The sequence below is a fragment of the Lolium rigidum genome, chromosome 1 (assembly GCF_022539505.1).
Source record: "Lolium rigidum isolate FL_2022 chromosome 1, APGP_CSIRO_Lrig_0.1, whole genome shotgun sequence".
NCBI lineage: Eukaryota > Viridiplantae > Streptophyta > Magnoliopsida > Poales > Poaceae > Lolium > Lolium rigidum.
In genome coordinates this window covers 6,674,919-6,691,972 of record NC_061508.1, presented here as the reverse complement: position 1 = coordinate 6,691,972, position 17,054 = coordinate 6,674,919, and the positions used below count along the sequence as shown (strand labels likewise).

The 17,054-nt window shown below is 43.5% G+C and overlaps 1 protein-coding gene across 1 annotated transcript; it reads left to right on the top strand.

Annotated features, from left to right (window-relative positions):
• Positions 1–4,085: 4,085 nt before the first annotated feature.
• On the top strand, positions 4,086–16,208 carry LOC124684857 (jasmonate-induced oxygenase 4-like). The gene is made up of 3 exons (XM_047219109.1): positions 4,086–4,555; positions 4,847–5,168; positions 15,869–16,208. The coding sequence occupies exons 1-3, from the start codon at positions 4,086–4,088 to the stop codon at positions 16,115–16,117; spliced, it is 1,041 nt and encodes a 346-aa protein (XP_047075065.1). The 3' UTR covers positions 16,118–16,208.
• Positions 16,209–17,054: the final 846 nt, after the last annotated feature.

Sequence of the window (17,054 nt, the reverse complement as noted above, 5' to 3'; positions counted from 1 at the left end):
GCTACTGGACATTAATGGATCAAAGAAATTCATCCAACATAGCAAAAGAGGCAATGCGAAATAAAAGGCAGAATCTGTCAAAACAGAACAGTCCGTAAAGATGGATTTTATTGAGGCACCAGACATGCTCAAATGAAAATGCCCAAATTGAATGAAAGTTGCGTACATATCTGAGGATCACGCACGTAAATTGGCATAATTTTCTGAGCTACCTACAGAGAGGCAGGTCGAAATTCGTGACAGCAAAGAAATCTGTTTCTGCGCAGTAATCCAAATCTAGTATTCACTTTACCATCAAAGACTTTACTTGGCACAACAATGCAATAAAATAAGATAAGGAGAGGTTGCTACAGTAGTAAACAACTTCCAAGACACAAATATAAAACAAAGTACTGTAGTAAAATAAACACATGGGTTATCTCCCAAGAAGTTCTTTCTTTATAGCCATTAAGATGGGCTCAGCAGTTTTAATGATGCACTCGCAAGAAATAGTATTTGAAGCAAAAGAGAGCATCAAGAGGCAAATTCAAAACAAATTTAAGTCTAACATGCTTCCTATGCATAGGAATCTTGTAAATAAATAAATTCAAGAAGCATAATGTAACAAGCATAGAAAGATAAAACAAGTGCAGCTTCAAGATTTTCAGCATATAGAGAGGTGTTTTAGTAACATGAAAACTTCTACAACCATATTTTCCTCTCTCATAATAAATTTCAGTAGCATCATGAGAAAACTCAACAATATAACTATCACATAAAGCATTCTTATCATGAGTCTCATGCATAAAATTATTACTCTCCACATAAGCATAATCAATTTTATTAGTTGTAGTGGGAGCAAATTCAACAAAGTAGCTATCATCAAATATAGGAGGCATATTGTAATCATAATCAAATTTATCCTCCATAACAGGCGGTACTAAAAGACTACTATCATTATAATCATCATAAATAGGAGGCAAAGTATCATCAAAGTAAATTTTCTCCTCAATGCTTGGGGGACTAAAAAGATCATGAAAACCAGCTTCCCCAAGCTTAGAACTTTCTATATCATTATCAACAATGATGTTCAAAGCGTTCATACTAATATTACTACCAGCATGCAAATAAGGTTCCATAGGTTTTATAATTTTCGCATCAAACCATCCATGTCTTAAATCAGGAAATAGAATAAGAAGCTCATTGTTGTCCATTATGCCAAACTAGTGTAAACAAGAAACAAAAAGATGCAATTGCAGGATCTAAAGGAAATAGCTTCGAGCACACACACAACGGCAACGAGAAAAGTACTTTACCCGAGACCGGAGTAAGAGTGCCTTTTACCTTTCCTCCCCGACAACGGCGCCGGAAAAGTGCTTGATGTCTACGGGTGCTTCTATTCTTGTAGACAGTGTTGGGCCTCCAAGAGCGAGAGGTTTGCGGAACAGCAGCAAGTTTCCCTTAAGTGGATCACCCAAGGTTTATCGAACTCGGGGAGGAAGAGGTCAAAGATATCCCTCTCATGCAACCACCGCAACCACAAAGCAAGAAGTCTCTTGTGTCCCCAACACACCTAATAGGTACACTAGTTCGGCGAAGAGATAGTGAAATACAGGTGGTATGAATAAATATAAGCAGTAGTAACGGCACCAGAAAAGTGCTTGCTGGCGTGTAGTTGATGGTGGTAATATTGCGGACAATACAGATGCAGTAGAACAGTAAACAAGCAGCGATAGCAGTATTTAGGAACAAGGCCTAGGGATCATACTTTCACTAGTGGACACTCTCAACTTTGATCACATAACAGAATAAATAGATAAAGGCTAGACTCTACACTCTCTTGTTGGATGATGAACACCACTAACTGTGTAGGATTACACGAACCCTCAATGCCGGAGTTAACAAGCTCCACAATATTCGATGTTCATGTTTAAATAACCTTAGAGTGCACGACAGATCAACACGACTAAACCAAGTACTAACATAGCATGCACACTGTCACCTTCACACTATGTAGGAGGAATAGATCACATCAATACCATCATAGCAATAGTTAACTTCATAATCTACAAGAGATCATAATCATAGCCTACGCCAAGTACTAACACGGATGCACACACTTGTCACCGTTACACCGTGTGGGAGGAATAAAACTACTTTAATAACATCACTAGAGTAGCACATAGATAAATTGTGATACAAAACACATTGCAATCATAAAGAGATATAAATAAGCACTTCACTATGCCATTCATAACGAGTGAATAAGTATTCTGTGAAATATAGCCTAAGAGACCCACACGGTGCACACACTGTCACCTTTACACACGTGGGACGAGGAGTCTCCGGAGATCACATAAATAAAACCCACTTGACTAGCATAATGACATCTAGATTACAAGCATCATCATATAAATCTCAATCATGTAAGGCAGCTCATGAGATTATTGTATTGAAGTACATATGAGAGAGATGAACCACATAGCTACCGGTACAGCCCCGAGCCTCGATGGAGAACTACTCCCTCCTTATGGGAGACAGCAGCGTTGATGGAGATGGCGGTGGTGTCGATGGAGGAGCCTTCCGGGGGCACTTCCCCGTCCCGACGGCGTGCCGGAACAGAGACTCTTGTCCCCCAGATCTTGGCTTCGCGATGGCGGCGGCTCTGGAAGGTTTCTCGTACCGTGGCTTTTTCGTATCGATGTTTTAGGTCCAGGGGCTTTATATAGGCGAAGAGGCGGCGTCAGAAGGTCGAAGGGGCGCCGACACTATAGGGGGCGCGGGCCCCCCCTTGGCCGCGCCGGCCTAGGGTTTGGTGGGCTCGTGCCCCCTCTCGGCGGTTCTCGTGTGTTCTGGATGCTTCCGGGCAAAATAGGAACCCGGGCGTTGATTTCGTCCAATTCCGAGAATACTTCGTTACTAGGATTTCGAAACCAAAAACAGCGAGAAAACGACAAGCTGGCACTTCGGCATCTTGTTAATAGGTTAGTTCCAGAAAATGCACGAATATGACATAAAGTGTGCATAAAACATGTAGATATCATCAATAATGTGGCATGGAACATAAGAAATTATCGATACGTCGGAGACGTATCATTTACCTCCATCCATCGCGTTGCTTGCTACCGATGATGATGATGACGATGCCATCGAGATCAGGACCTTGCTACCTCCAATTCCCACAGATGTCGCCAATTGACAAGTGATTAACTTGTCAATGCCTACAGATTGTAGACTTAGGGTTTCAGAAAAAAAGAGGGCAAGTAGAACTCGAAGGTTGCGAGACGGACAAAGACGTCCAACTCGAAATATTACGGTGGCTAGGGATTCACAATGATTCGATCTTTATTTAATTTTTACCTCAGATTTCCCTTTATATAGGAGGTGAAGCTGAGGGTTTTCCGTGTCGTACAAGTATATATTATCAGGCCGCGCTGGGCCTTTTCCCTATATTGATACAAGTTTCCTATAATAACTCTATCTTCCTAATCCGAATATCTTCAACCTTCTAGGCCTTCAAGTCTTCGAATCCATGGGCCTTCTATGCCAATTATGAACCAGGGGTATTCATGTGACCACTTAGGCATACCTATGTCACCCGACGACCGTGGATCCGGTTGCAGCGATGGAGGCCGCCGGGGCTCACCGACGATGAGGATGTCGTCGAGGTTGAGCCGCCCTTGACCCCCTTCATCTGATCATTTGGCCTGCAAGCCAAAGTTGTTTTTTGCAGCCAAACTATAATGACGATTCGGTGGCTGTATATTGACCCAAACTTCATATTTAAAAACTTATTTGAATTTGGTGGCCGAGTGTTGGCCTAAACTTTATATTTAGAAACATATTCAAATTTCTATGCATTTTTTCAGTTTTTAATTCAAATGATCTATCGGAGCTATCGTATGAGCGGTATCGGTGTGGAAGAAGCACCTTCAAAAGAGGATGTTATGCCGGCATCCTCATACACCAGAGTCGACGCTCCTGCCGATGTCTTAGTAACATTTAGGGGAGCGGCCGTGGAGATGCTCTAAGTTTGTGATTATCTATTTCAGTAGCAGTCACCACCACGCCCCCGCCTAGTCGCTCGGCTCAGCTCGCCTCCTTGGATGGATACCGCCGCGGCGCCTCGCGTCCAGGCGCTCGCCGACGCCGGCGTGCCCCACCTCCCGACTCAGTACATCCAGCCGCCGGACCTCCGCGCTGACCCCTCGCACCTCCGCCCGTCCCTCTCCTTCTCCGTCCCCGTCGTGGACCTCTCCGCTGCCGTCACAACGACCGACGCCGTCCGCCGCGCGTGCGCCGACTGGGGTGCCTTCCACGTCGTCAACCACGGCGTCCCCCCGGGTCTGCTCGACGCGATACGGGGCGCGGGGCTTGCCTTCTTCCGCGCGCCCATGGCCGAGAAGCTCCGGTTCGAATGCGACCCGGCCAGGGGCGCCGCCACCGAGGGGTATGGCAGCCGGATGCTCGCCAACGACGACTCCGTGCTCGACTGGCGCGACTACTTCGACCACCACACCCTCCCCGAGTCCCGCCGGGACCCCGCCCGGTGGCCCGACTTCGTCCCCGGATACAGGTGCTTGGCCCGACACCCAAATATTTCCCCATCTTCAGTATCGACTCTTCACTGGATGAGTTCCTTTGACCAGTTTATGAGCACTCTAAGAAATATACATTCAGATTCAGGGATTAGTAAAAATTGACAACACATGACATACTGATCCTGCATTTGCATGCTGTAGATCCATGTTCAGGTCCAAGCATGTCTTGCTAGTTATTGCTAGTTGTACAACTTATTTCTATCAGTCCTACCACATGAGCTATCTTTGCTAGAACAAATAACCTGATATATCTGCAATGTCTACAGGGACACTGTTGTTGAATATAGCAACAACATGAAAGCCTTGGCCGAAAGATTGCTGTGCATAATATCCGAGAGTCTAAACTTGCCACCCCCTTATCTAAAAGAGGCGGTGGGAGAAGCTTATCAGAACATCACCATTAGCTACTATTCCCCTTGTCCACAACCAGATCTTGCTCTCGGATTGCAATCTCATTCTGACTTTGGTGTAATAACACTCCTAATACAAGATGACGTGGGTGGGCTCGAGGTATTGAAGGATGGGATGTGGATACCTGTGCCTCCTTTGCCTGATGCAATCCTTGTTATTTTGTCTGACCAGACAGAGGTAATATACCTTTACATCCTTCATGTGTTCGTTACTTAAGTTATATATGCCTTCTAAAATCCGACTAACATATATTTACAATTCCTTGATAGTTTCTTGTTCTATTCTGGACGACTCAATTCAGTATTCTCGTTTATGTTACAATTGCATTAACAGATCTAAACCAGCTTGTATGAATCTGATGAAAATCTGCAGTTGTAATAATACTGGTAGGAATAAAACCAACTAGTTACGAACTTACAATGTGCTGCTTGGTATTCCATTAGTCAAAACTTAGTAAACTATCAGAAACGATTTGTCAGTTAACTCCAGTACACCAATCACCTCAATTGTCTGGCTTGTCACCACATAATCTAATGATTCACAATCATGAAAGTTTCCTTCTTCTGGTTAGATGCCCTAAACAGTTCGAGTTTCTTTACTGTTCATTTCCGATGCTTCGTGTCCACTATTTTGTTGAATAAGCGCAAATCACATCATACTAGATTTAGATGTGCGCCTTGGCGCACGACCCTGTAAAATTTACACCAATTTGCACTTTGTATAACGATAATAAAAATTTGGTGGGAAGATGACAACGGTTTTTAGGTATTACAAAACAAATGCAGCACGATAAAGCACACCAATCTCAGTTTGCACAATCATGAAAATTTTGAGAAGGGAGCAGGAGATGAAAAGAATTCCATTTCTATGGTAAAAAGAAGAAAATAAAAGGTAAACCTTTGGACAGACGCTATTCTACAATTATGCTTGTGAGTGTTTATCCACAAGCAGTGTCACAAGATGCTGCCTACCGACCAAGAATGCAGGGACCCAATACACAAGACTCCTAGGCTCGCTCGTGGCCTGTTCATGATAATACAGGCACATAAGACTAAAATCAACAGCTTGCGTATATGTAATATGCAGTACTCTCATTCCAACACAGCCATGAGAGTCGTCAATGATGAGAAACAATCAACCAGGATAATGTGGGTAGCAAAAGGTTCTTTGTTTCCTCTTTTGGAATGAATCTGATCTGGCACACATCTGAACATAACTGTTTTTTCCAGACAGTACGGAAAAAGAGGGGGGCACTACTAAAATCATATCTACTGCATCTAATAGCTAAGGTTCAATTATGTAAGTTATTTGGTTCATGATAAGTCCAGATAAAACACCAAACTCAGATTGAGTTTGTGCTAAGAAAAATGAACAAAAAAGGAATAGGAAACACATATCTTTTTACTCGACTATATATTAAAATGAAAAAGAAAGAAAAGGCAAAGGTTCAATATTTGCAAAGTTATGCCTTTTGGTTCTCCCAGCACCTTCTGAATTGTAGTAGCATTACTTGTTGATCTGGAAATAGCTTTTCAGATGCCATCAACTCCGTCAACAATGTGCTTTTCTTGTGCTGGAATCAAGCCAGACATATGTAGTGATTTAATACACCCTGCAAAACAACAAACGTGGCACTGTTATTCAACACATAAATTTTTTAAGCAAAATAACTCAAAATATGGCTAATGTTATATTGTTATCTTTATTATCCGAATCATGTGCAGCAATTAGTCGTTCAGACTCTGTTCCCATACAGACCACGTGAGATAACACCAGCAGTGTCTGGATCAAATCTGCGATGGCAAGTGCAGGTACCGCAACCATCCATCCGGCCAACGGTTACGCCAACCTGCAGATTAGGCCATATCCCTCCACAATAGATTTGTGTGATATGTCCAACTACAACCCTGGATCTCTCTTTCAAGCTCATGTTAGTTTAGTATATGAATTTATTGGTAACTTTATATTACTTCATATGATTGTTTTGTAGAAACGGGGGATATTCTTGTTCAATTTCAAGTATGCCATTCGCTTGACAGTATCATTCGACTCTGAATACCATGGGGTTGATCTAATACATGAGACTGATACAATTGAATGACTGCTATTTGTTGTTCTTCTACTGTAGGGTTCTACCATTTCACAAATAATCATATACGGAGTACTTACTTAAATCTACGGAAATATGAAGCGACTCTTATGAACAGACTTGCATTCTATCTACAATTCAGGATTACCGTGGTGCTGTTTCCCTAGAGGGCGTGCTTGCTAAAAAAAATATTTGATTGAAACTGGGGGCATGCTTACTGTTGGATGAACATATAGCCAGACATGGAAACATCCATACCTTTAGGTATGTGATACTATACCTCATTATAAAAATATGTACTTCCTTATTTTTAAGGGTTAGTTTTTATTCCTTTAGTTTGCTGATATATTGCAAATTACAGAGATGCCTCAAGGTATTACTGTTTGGCACTTGAATGTGAAGCCTAACTACACCTTGATTCATTTGTGTCCTATTGCATTGAGAATACAGTACTCCTGAATTCTGCCCCCTGGGATGTTCAAGGTTGAAGACAAATAAGGGCACCAATGTGTTTTTGGTTTGAACATAGATGCTATCATTTCATCGTATGTCTATACTGCAAGAAACTGATGTTCAGTTTGCAAACTTACATGGGCAAACAATCTTCTCCAAGGTTAAGCACTTGAATAGTATCTCTTCAAACCTACAGCTTGACAAATGTAAGATTCTAATTAAATACTGCTGACCAAATGTTTTATCCAAGTACTGAGTTTTATCTGAAGTTAAAACTTAAAATACCACTACTTGATTATGCAGGTGATAACGACAATTCTAGCATCGATGAGAGAATCCGGCATGGCCGGTTCTTACTGTCTTCATGTTTAATATTGTTCTATGCAGGCTTGCAGACTGTTGAATAAGATTTAGTAAATGTTTACAGGTTTTCCAACTCAGGAACCATCTCATTTTGTATACATTGGTTATTCTTCCGCTCAAAATGGTTCAAGGTGACACTAATTCCTATCCACGCGCATTTATGCTGCAAGGTTCTCATTGCATGAAATTTCTAAGTCTGCTGCTCCAGTGCATCCACAATACAGTTAAGTTATAATATGTTAAATTATTGTGAAAATAATATCGTCAACCTATGTTCTTCTCTCATGTTGGCTGTGTGTATTAATAATTAAAATATGGAGATACTATAATTATGTATACACAACAACTCCCAATTAATGTCCCACTGCAACGTGTAGGGTATCATCAAGTTCACATAGTAAATTCAGCTCTGGAAACACAACTAATCCACCATAGTAAATTCATCCTTGATTCCTCAATATTTATAAAACATACTTTTCGTTTGGGAATTGAACATTCTCAAAGGGAAAACACACATTTAGACACAGAGAAAAGGTATAATCTGGAAAGTAGAGTCCCTGATCTAATTGCTCATCTTGTGAAGTAATCACACGTAGTATACTTCAGAAGCCAAACCAGATGCTGCAGCCGTTCGTAAAGTCAAATATTCAAGGAGGGACTGAACATATAAGTATATGTTGCTCTAATCCATCATCAGAAATATTGTAGTGGTACCTAAAATTATAACAAAGTAAAAAGTGTAAATCTCTCTGTGATATTTACCTCCATAAAGAAGATAATTGTGGCACAACGACAGTAGAAGGAAGGGATTATGGGTACGAACATGAACTGGCGTTACGAGCCATGCTAAATCTACGGTTGACCACCTAGATAACCACCCGTGTATATAAGAGTGAAGGGACTTGCCGAGAGGTATCTCAACTTACCACAATCTCTCTCGTCCATTAAGTTTTTCAAAACTGAACATTCCATCTACCGGCATGAAAAATAATGGATTCCAGCTGAAAAACTGTCACTGATCTAGCTTCTAGTACATCTTGAAGTTATGCACCTTCTTTACATGTGCTTTTTCAGACTTATATTATCAAGAATTTTCTTGTAAAGTAAAAAACTAACGCTCAAAAAAAACCTGACAATAATTTTTCAGATTATGTATGTCGATGCCAATCCCTCGCATGGCAGTTTATATCACTAAATAATTATAAGCAACACATATGCATCAACTCTCACGGTACTCATTGGATTACATAGATAACACTGAAATACACATTAAAAGGTGGAAATGGGCATGCATGACCATGCTAACAGAGAATAAAATTGCAAAGAAACCAACCTCAAACTTCTCTGCAGTTTGCAAACAGAGTGATGGAAGGTAGCGTGCAATCAGTAATTGCAAACCTGCGCAAAGTTATGACAGTCAAATCCCATAAACCTGAAAGAATATAAAAGGCAACAGAAACTATTCTGATTTTCCAATTAGTGTTCATTTGATGAATGAATCAAATTGTCCACCTTTTAGAATGTAGTGCGTAGTATATGAAATGGCAGTGTCCAGAGGGGTTCATTCCCCTCCTCTTGTATTCTGATGAAAATGTGATATAAAATCAATGATTATACATAATACAATCCAATATAATATACACATGATACCCTTAACATACAAATATAAATATGAGCTCCTTTATAGAAATTAACTTTGCAAAAAGCCATATCTCAACAAAATGCCAAAATGGAGAGGTAAACCAGATCCTATTTCAGATCACGGCCCAAGAAACAACATCGATATCATAAAGAATTTCAAGACAAAGAAAAACCTACCCTATTTCATTATTCAGTATGAACCATAGCTGATCAAAAAAAAATTATGCTCGTTATATATTTAAAATTATGCCAAAGTTCACAGGCAAAACATAAGCATTTTCCATAATTCAAAATTTACCGGATTACACTTTCTAGGATGGAAAACAGTACGTGATCCTTTCAGATTATAGTCTAACTTCTTGTTAAACAAACTAAGACATTCATCAGAACTATCAATAGAGGAATCCTTCAATTCTAGGTTTTCCCATTGTCCATTTTATGAATAATACATATATAAAGAATGGTGTAGAGGTGTAGATAAACCAACATGGACAGAACATCAATATTACTATTTTTTTGAGGGAGAATATCAGTTAACTAAAGAACACCAAAGAGTTAAAGAAGCAACTGGAGGAAAGAAGTAGCATATGTATGTCATAGAAATGGTGAAAAAAAAATACAAACCAAACAGTTATATATGGCTGGCCAGTAGGACTGAAGTCAAGTTCAAGAAATTCACATGCCTGCCTAATAATCAGCACAATTTTCCCAGGCTCAGATCCTTCTAAATTTTAATAAGCAGTACCTCTTATCCATACATACAGCTCCAGCCCCCATAAACTTAACCTAGGGTACCAATCACTATTCAGTGTAAAAAATTGAAATACAAACCGTTCACTTCCCTTTATAGTTCCTACACAATGCATAAAGCCCTCCACGCTCTAGGCTACGTTTATCTTGTTCTAAGCACATAATTTATGGGTTACCGCCTTGTTAGCTTTGTTGTTTGCATTAAATAGCAGCATCTCTCAAAATAACCTTGTTTTGTAAGATTAGTATTCAATAACCTTACATGATATATATAGAGTTTTATCAGATTCATTCAATACAACATACAACAAGTATATTTAGCCATAACACCTGAGTGAACCAGTGAGTTTACGTAAAAGAATTAGCAGATAAAATAGTAACACATGTCAAAACTGCATTGAGTGAGATGTTATAACATGTGAATGAATGAAAAGGACAGGAAAAAGATGCTTAGGTGTGACATCCTTAGTCAACTCCATAGGCTGACATGTCTTGCTATAAAATTAGAGGCTATCTTGATACATGTAACTGTTCAATAAAAGATAATGAAAGCTAAAAACAAAGCTGCAAAAAATAACAGATAACCATTGCTTACCTGCTGCTTTAGGGGAGGAGTGAACGTTGAGCCATGCCTCCATTGCTTACCTGCTGCTTTAGGGGAGGAGTGAACGTTGAGCCATGCCACAAACGCAGAGCCATAGAGGAAGGACCAAGCCATGGCTGTGCTCCAGCAGTAAGCTCGCTCCTTGCTAGAGTTATGAAAATCAATTTCATTCATAAGTAAGCCAGTAGTACTTTTCCTTCATCAGAAAACCATTCATCATTCAACTTGCTGATGTTCCTAAATAAAGAACCAAAATACATTAACATAGAACAAATACAAACTTACAACATTACTTCTGTATACCAAAATATCCAACTTTGCCATCCCCAACTATCAAGCAAGAAAAGTGTGTCCTGTGGCTTATGTGGAACTTCATAATGAAGGGGAATTTTGGTAAACGCAGAGTATGTAAAGCACATTAATTGACTGAATTTTTGACCTTGTGTTCAGATGCAAGCTGTATGGATTTTTAAAAAAAACTACGAATAGCACAAGATGCTTAGGACTGTTCCTGGGATGATACTTTGCAGGAACAACTATATGTTGTATCTAAAACTACATAACAAACTTTTGAATTACTAATCAGGCAGTAAGCTTGTAGCTAACATTTTGAGAAGTGGCACGTGTATTGCATAGTGCAATCCGATTTCCGTAAATGCAATCAGAAATATTATTAGGAATTATTGGCTGTTTGCTGAGATAGCAAACTAACCATCAATAGTGGTGAAGAAGAGCACGTGCTTCTTTCCATGAAATCAATAGTAATGCAGATACCTAGGTCATATGTTTCTTCCCATGAAATAAATAGTAATGCGGATACCTTGGTCATATGCTTCTTCCCTTGAAATTAATAGTAATAGTAGACTGCAATAATCGCTTGGGTGGATGGTTCTCATGTTTACCTGCAAAGAGAAGGGTAAATAATCAAACCTTACCAATAAGATTTATCAAATGCAAAGCTAAACATATTGAGCCCTACATTTAAAAAAAGGAAACACCATGGACCAATTAATACGTATGCAACATGGTGCTGTTAATCATTCGCTGCCTTGAGAATGCACTATAATTTTAATGTATGCAAATAAGAACTTAATCAACCTAGAAAATTCTGAGTTATGCTTTCATACGAACACAAATAGAAGAGCATAATACAGGAGATAGTATCACATATAAATATTCATTTTTGCACCATGATAATCTTCAATAAGCACATGCGAAGTAATATTATTTTCTCCATTGAAGGTACATCAGTATCATCACTAAGCGCAGAACAAACATCCATATATAGAGATGTACCTTGTTGCCATTGTGAAGAGCAATAAAGGAGGAGAGCAAATGTGGAGATGTACCTTGTTGCCTTGGTGGTGTTTGGCGAGGAGGGTGACATGATGGCCCTATATATAGATAAAAGTCAAACTTATTCTTCACAATGGTCCTCGGCATAGATAAAAGTTAATGCTAGGGAGGCAAGGATTTAAGAATCAATCGTCCGTGCCGTGTAGTATACCAGTTCAAATACACTAGCTAAGAAGAGACCATATGCTTCAACAAATTACCTAGGATAGTACGTTCCCACATGTTCTAGGTGTTTAAGGACTTGGTTTTGATCAGCACAACAAACACAGCTAGTGCCATCACAACACAACTAATCACCACAGAACGAAACCAGGACCATTTGCATATATTGAAGGCAAAGATTAAATAAGCTTTAGGTGCTTGCAGTTTAGATATAAGAAGCCATTTCTCTAGCCATTTCTTGGGCCATTTCTCCAGCCATCTTTGCAGGAAGATAAGAATAATTATTAAAAAAAGCAAAGGTACTAACCAAGTGCTTTGATGTACTAACGGGATAAAACATGAGCAGGAGAGATGGGAGTGAGAGAGAGAGAGACTCACGTGTATTCTGGAAACCTCATGCTCATGGCTGGTGTAATCGTTAGAAATCCATATAAAAGGCAATGGTATTGCTCTTGTTGTAATTATTAGAATGCCATAACCATGTCCAAAGGCCATCCCCGCCCATAACCATATCCAAAGGTCATCCCCGCAATCCACAATACACTTGGTAATAAAGCGGTTGCGTCGAAACATATCAGGGCAATAGAAGTAAATTTCTCTATTTCCATTGGCTAAAAAAACATCAATGAAGGATAACCAGTAATTAATCTGCAGAAGAGGTAAACTGGTATTCAAGAAAAGAAAGAAAAGATATTCAAATAACTGTACTTATCTAGCTAAAGGCTAAATACATGTGAGCAAACTAATGGTAGTGACAATAAAATCATATATTTCTATGCTAGGACTGCATTCACCGGCCACCAGCGGGGCACCATCCCGCGTTTCCCCAAGAGAACGGGAAGAACAAACAACTAATCATGAAAAGAGGTAGTTTCATCAAGAGATAATGATAGCCAAACCCAAAAATAAAATAAAATTTCCAGCGGACAAAATCAAATTGCAGGCAATCAGAGAGTACGAACAGAACAGGAAGCCACCATCAAAGGACACACGTGAGTGTGTGATCAGAGAACACCTCACCTTTGCTACGTCAAGACGCTGGCAGTCCATGGCTGCCACCGCCACCTGCTCGTAGTGCGTCCACTCTGCACCGAAAGAAACTGATCTCATGTTCAGTAACACAACAAGGAGCGCGGCGAGAGATCAACAGGCGCAAACGCTGCCAGCATCCCAGGTGGTAGTAGAAGGTGCTGTAAGTAAACTCATTCCATAATACATGGAATATTTTTGACATATTGGGAATGATCCATCCATCAGGAATCTATACATGTGCAATACTGCAACGGAACCTTGACCGGAGCTGGAGAGAAAGCCACTTTTTTTGGGTTGTGTGTTGAATTTGGGATATGCAACCCTATCCTAGAACTTCGGAGTGCACTTGTATCGAAATAAGTATAGTGTCATATGATTTGTTTACTTCATACTCAGCCAACTATATATATTCCGTTCCATAAGGCCTGATTTCAAATTTAAAAAGTACCAACTTAATTGCAATAGCGTTGCAAATTATGACATGCTTCGGCGACATCTCCGCGATCGACAAAACCGCAGCTGCTTGCAGGCGACAGACAAACAAAAAAAAGCACGAAAACCAGAAGGCTCCGATTCAGCGGCAGATCCCACAGAGCCACGGTCTGAAGCGGATGGGACCGAAGCACAGGCCAGCAACCGGCACCTGGACATACCGCGGGGCAGATCGGAGCCGCGCGGGAGAGAGATCTAACCTAGGCGGACGGGCCACGAGATCTACCGAGCAAACCGATCGCGGCGGCAGCGCGTGCGAGAAGGGGAGGGGTGAGAGAGGAGGAGGGGCGTTACGTTCAGCGGAGAGGCGGGAGCGGGTGGACGCGTCGTTGAGGAGGGCGAGGCCGAGGCGGAGGACGGGGGCGGGGCGGCGCGCGCGGAGCCTGCGGGCGAGGGAGAGGTACTCCCAGGCGCCGCCGCCGCCGTACTCCGGCTGCTCCTCCAGCCGCAGCAGCCGCGCCTCCTCCTCCGCCGCCGTCGCCGTCGCGGCCGCCATGGGGACGAGGGGGTCGGTTGGCTGGTTTCGCTTCTGTGCTGCCCCGGAGCCGCGAAACCACCGGCGGCGCCGCGCCAGCGCCTCCACCTGCGATGCTATTTCCGCGGAAGGGGAAGGCAAAGCTCAAGGAGGGAGGCAGCAGGTCAAGGCAGAGCTCGAGTGGGACGCGGACGCGAGCGATTGGAGAAGGAGGCGCAAGTGAGGGGATTGGGGAGGACGAGCCCGCTCGGGGATTGGCGGGCCGGCGGCTAGGGTTTCCGTCGGTCTGATGTCTCCTTTTATACCGTTGTGACGTGTTGCTGGCCCGAATGAGCGGACGAGATTCCTGCTGACAAGATCCAATGGCCCAGAAGCGCTAATCGCTGTGAAGCCCCCGTTGGGGGGCAAATTATGACATGCTTCGGCGACATCTCCGCGATCGACAAAACCGCAGCTGCTTGCAGGCGACAGACAAACAAAAAAAAGCACGAAAACCAGAAGGCTCCGATTCAGCGGCGGATCCCACGCAGCCACGGTCCGAAGCGGATGGGACCGAAGCACGGAGCCGGCAACCGGCACCTGGACATACCGCGGGGCGGATCGGAGCCGCGCGGGAGAGAGATCTAACCTAGGCGGACGGGCCACGAGATCTACCGAGCAAACCGATCGCGGCGGCGGCGCGTGCGAGAAGGGAGGGGTGAGAGAGGAGGAGGGGCGTTACGTTCGGCGGAGAGGCGGGGAGCGGGTGGACGCGTCGTTGAGGAGGGCGAGGCCGAGGCGGAGGACGGGGGCGGGGCGGCGCGCGCGGAGCTCGCGGGCGAGGGAGAGGTACTCCCGAGCGCCGCCGCCGCCGTACTCCGGCTGCTCCTCCGGCCGCGGCAGCCCGCGCCTCCTCCTCCGCCGCCGTCGCCGTCGCGGCCGCCATGGGGACGAGGGGGTCGGTTGGCTGGTTTCGCTCTCGTGCTGCCCCGGAGCCGCGAAACCACCGGCGGCGCCGCGCCGGCGCCTCCACTCGCGATGCTATTTCCGCGGAAGGGGAAGGCAAAGCTCAAGGAGGGAGGCGAGCGGGTCAAGCGCGAGCTCGAGTGGGACGCGGACGCGAGCGATTGGAGAAGGAGGCGCAAGTGAGGGGATTGGGGAGGACGAGCCCGCTCGGGGATTGGCGGGCCGGCGGCTAGGGTTTCCGTCGGTCTGATGTCTCCTTTTATACCGTTGTGACGTGTTGCTGGCCCGAATGAGCGGACGAGATTCCTGCTGACAAGATCCAATGGCCCAGAAGCGCTAATCGCTGTGAAGCCCCCGTTGGGGGGCATCATATATACCCCTGGATGGCCACACTTCTTTTATATACACATTTTGTTATCTTATCACTATATTCACTAGGTATGTGAACAAGGAATTCATTCAAAATCTGAAATTTCCTCCTGCACATGTTCCTCATTTTTAGTACCCTTTGTCAGATCATGACTAACGGAAAATACAAGAGCGTTGTGCATCGAGCTGTTGTGAATGCCAAGCATGCCCGCTTGTCGGTAGCGACATTCTATGATCCACCTAAATCTCAGAAATTATGTACCGGTCCCCAGCTTGTGAGCAAGGACCATCCACAAAAGTATCGGGACGTGATCTATGGTGACTACGTCTCAACCTGGTACAGGAAAGGGCCAGAGGGCAAGCACAACATTGACGCCCTCCTGATTGAGCAATAAACAGGCCATTGATGAGCGCTGCAAAGCTCGTACTAATACATGCTGGGCGCTGACAAACTTGATCAATAAAGAGAAGAAAAACAAATGTTGTTCATAATGTGATTTGTTGGAGTGTGAAACTTCATTCCAGACTTTTCCACAATCAGATGAGAAAAACCTAAGGCATTGTTCAGTCAATGCACTTGGACAACCCGGGCTGGGCTGCAATCCAAGGCATTGTTCAGTCAATGCACTTGGAAGGGATTGGGGAGATTTTTGACTTTGGCCTCGTTTGTTTAAGTCCTCGTAGGCAGGGATTGCTCTGGATTGCCTTGGATTGCAGCCCGATCCTGGTTGTCCAGCCCGACGAGGTAAACTTTCCAGACCATCTAATTTGAGGTCTTCGTTTGTCCCCTGGCGGGATTTTGATCCAGCCCATCCGGTTCACCTTGCACTAGTTTGGTCTGGAAAAATATAGCCCCATCAGACTCGTGAAAGATTTTCCACAGCGCACACGGCCAGAGAGAGAAAGCACGCAAAGTCAAGAACACGGAGTCATACACTCATACTTGCCAGCAGGGATTAATCAAACGGCTCCAATTTTGAAGGGATTATGCGCAAGGGATTAATATGTTTGGATATGGTGGAGGCAGGTGGAATTTAATCCCCATCAAAGCATGCCAATCCCCTCCAAAATCTGTCAAACCGAACAATGCCTCTAGCATATTCGTGCAGTAGAACGATATGAATAATGCGTGCCCCTTTGGACGAGGAGTGATATACTAGAGGAGATCGGAAAAACGTTCGTCCCTGCCCTCTCCTGTGAACGGCAGGGAGAAACCCTAGATCGCGCGCGCCGCCAGGCCTCCCCTCGCCCTTTCCCCTCCCTCGCCTCCACCAGTGGGCGCACCGGGGCGAAGCCTCAGGGGCATCGGCGGCGGCGGGGACTCTCCTCCCT

Bases quoted from the DNA above. Each gene is read 5' to 3' on its own strand.
- LOC124684857 (XM_047219109.1), top strand. From the start codon at position 4,086: ATGGATACCGCCGCGGCGCCTCGCGTCCAGGCGCTCGCCGACGCCGGC. The intron at 4,556-4,846 runs GTGCTTGGCCCG...CAATGTCTACAG, and splicing joins GACTTCGTCCCCGGATACAG to GGACACTGTTGTTGAATATA. The intron at 5,169-15,868 runs GTAATATACCTT...ACCCTTTGTCAG, and splicing joins TTTTGTCTGACCAGACAGAG to ATCATGACTAACGGAAAATA.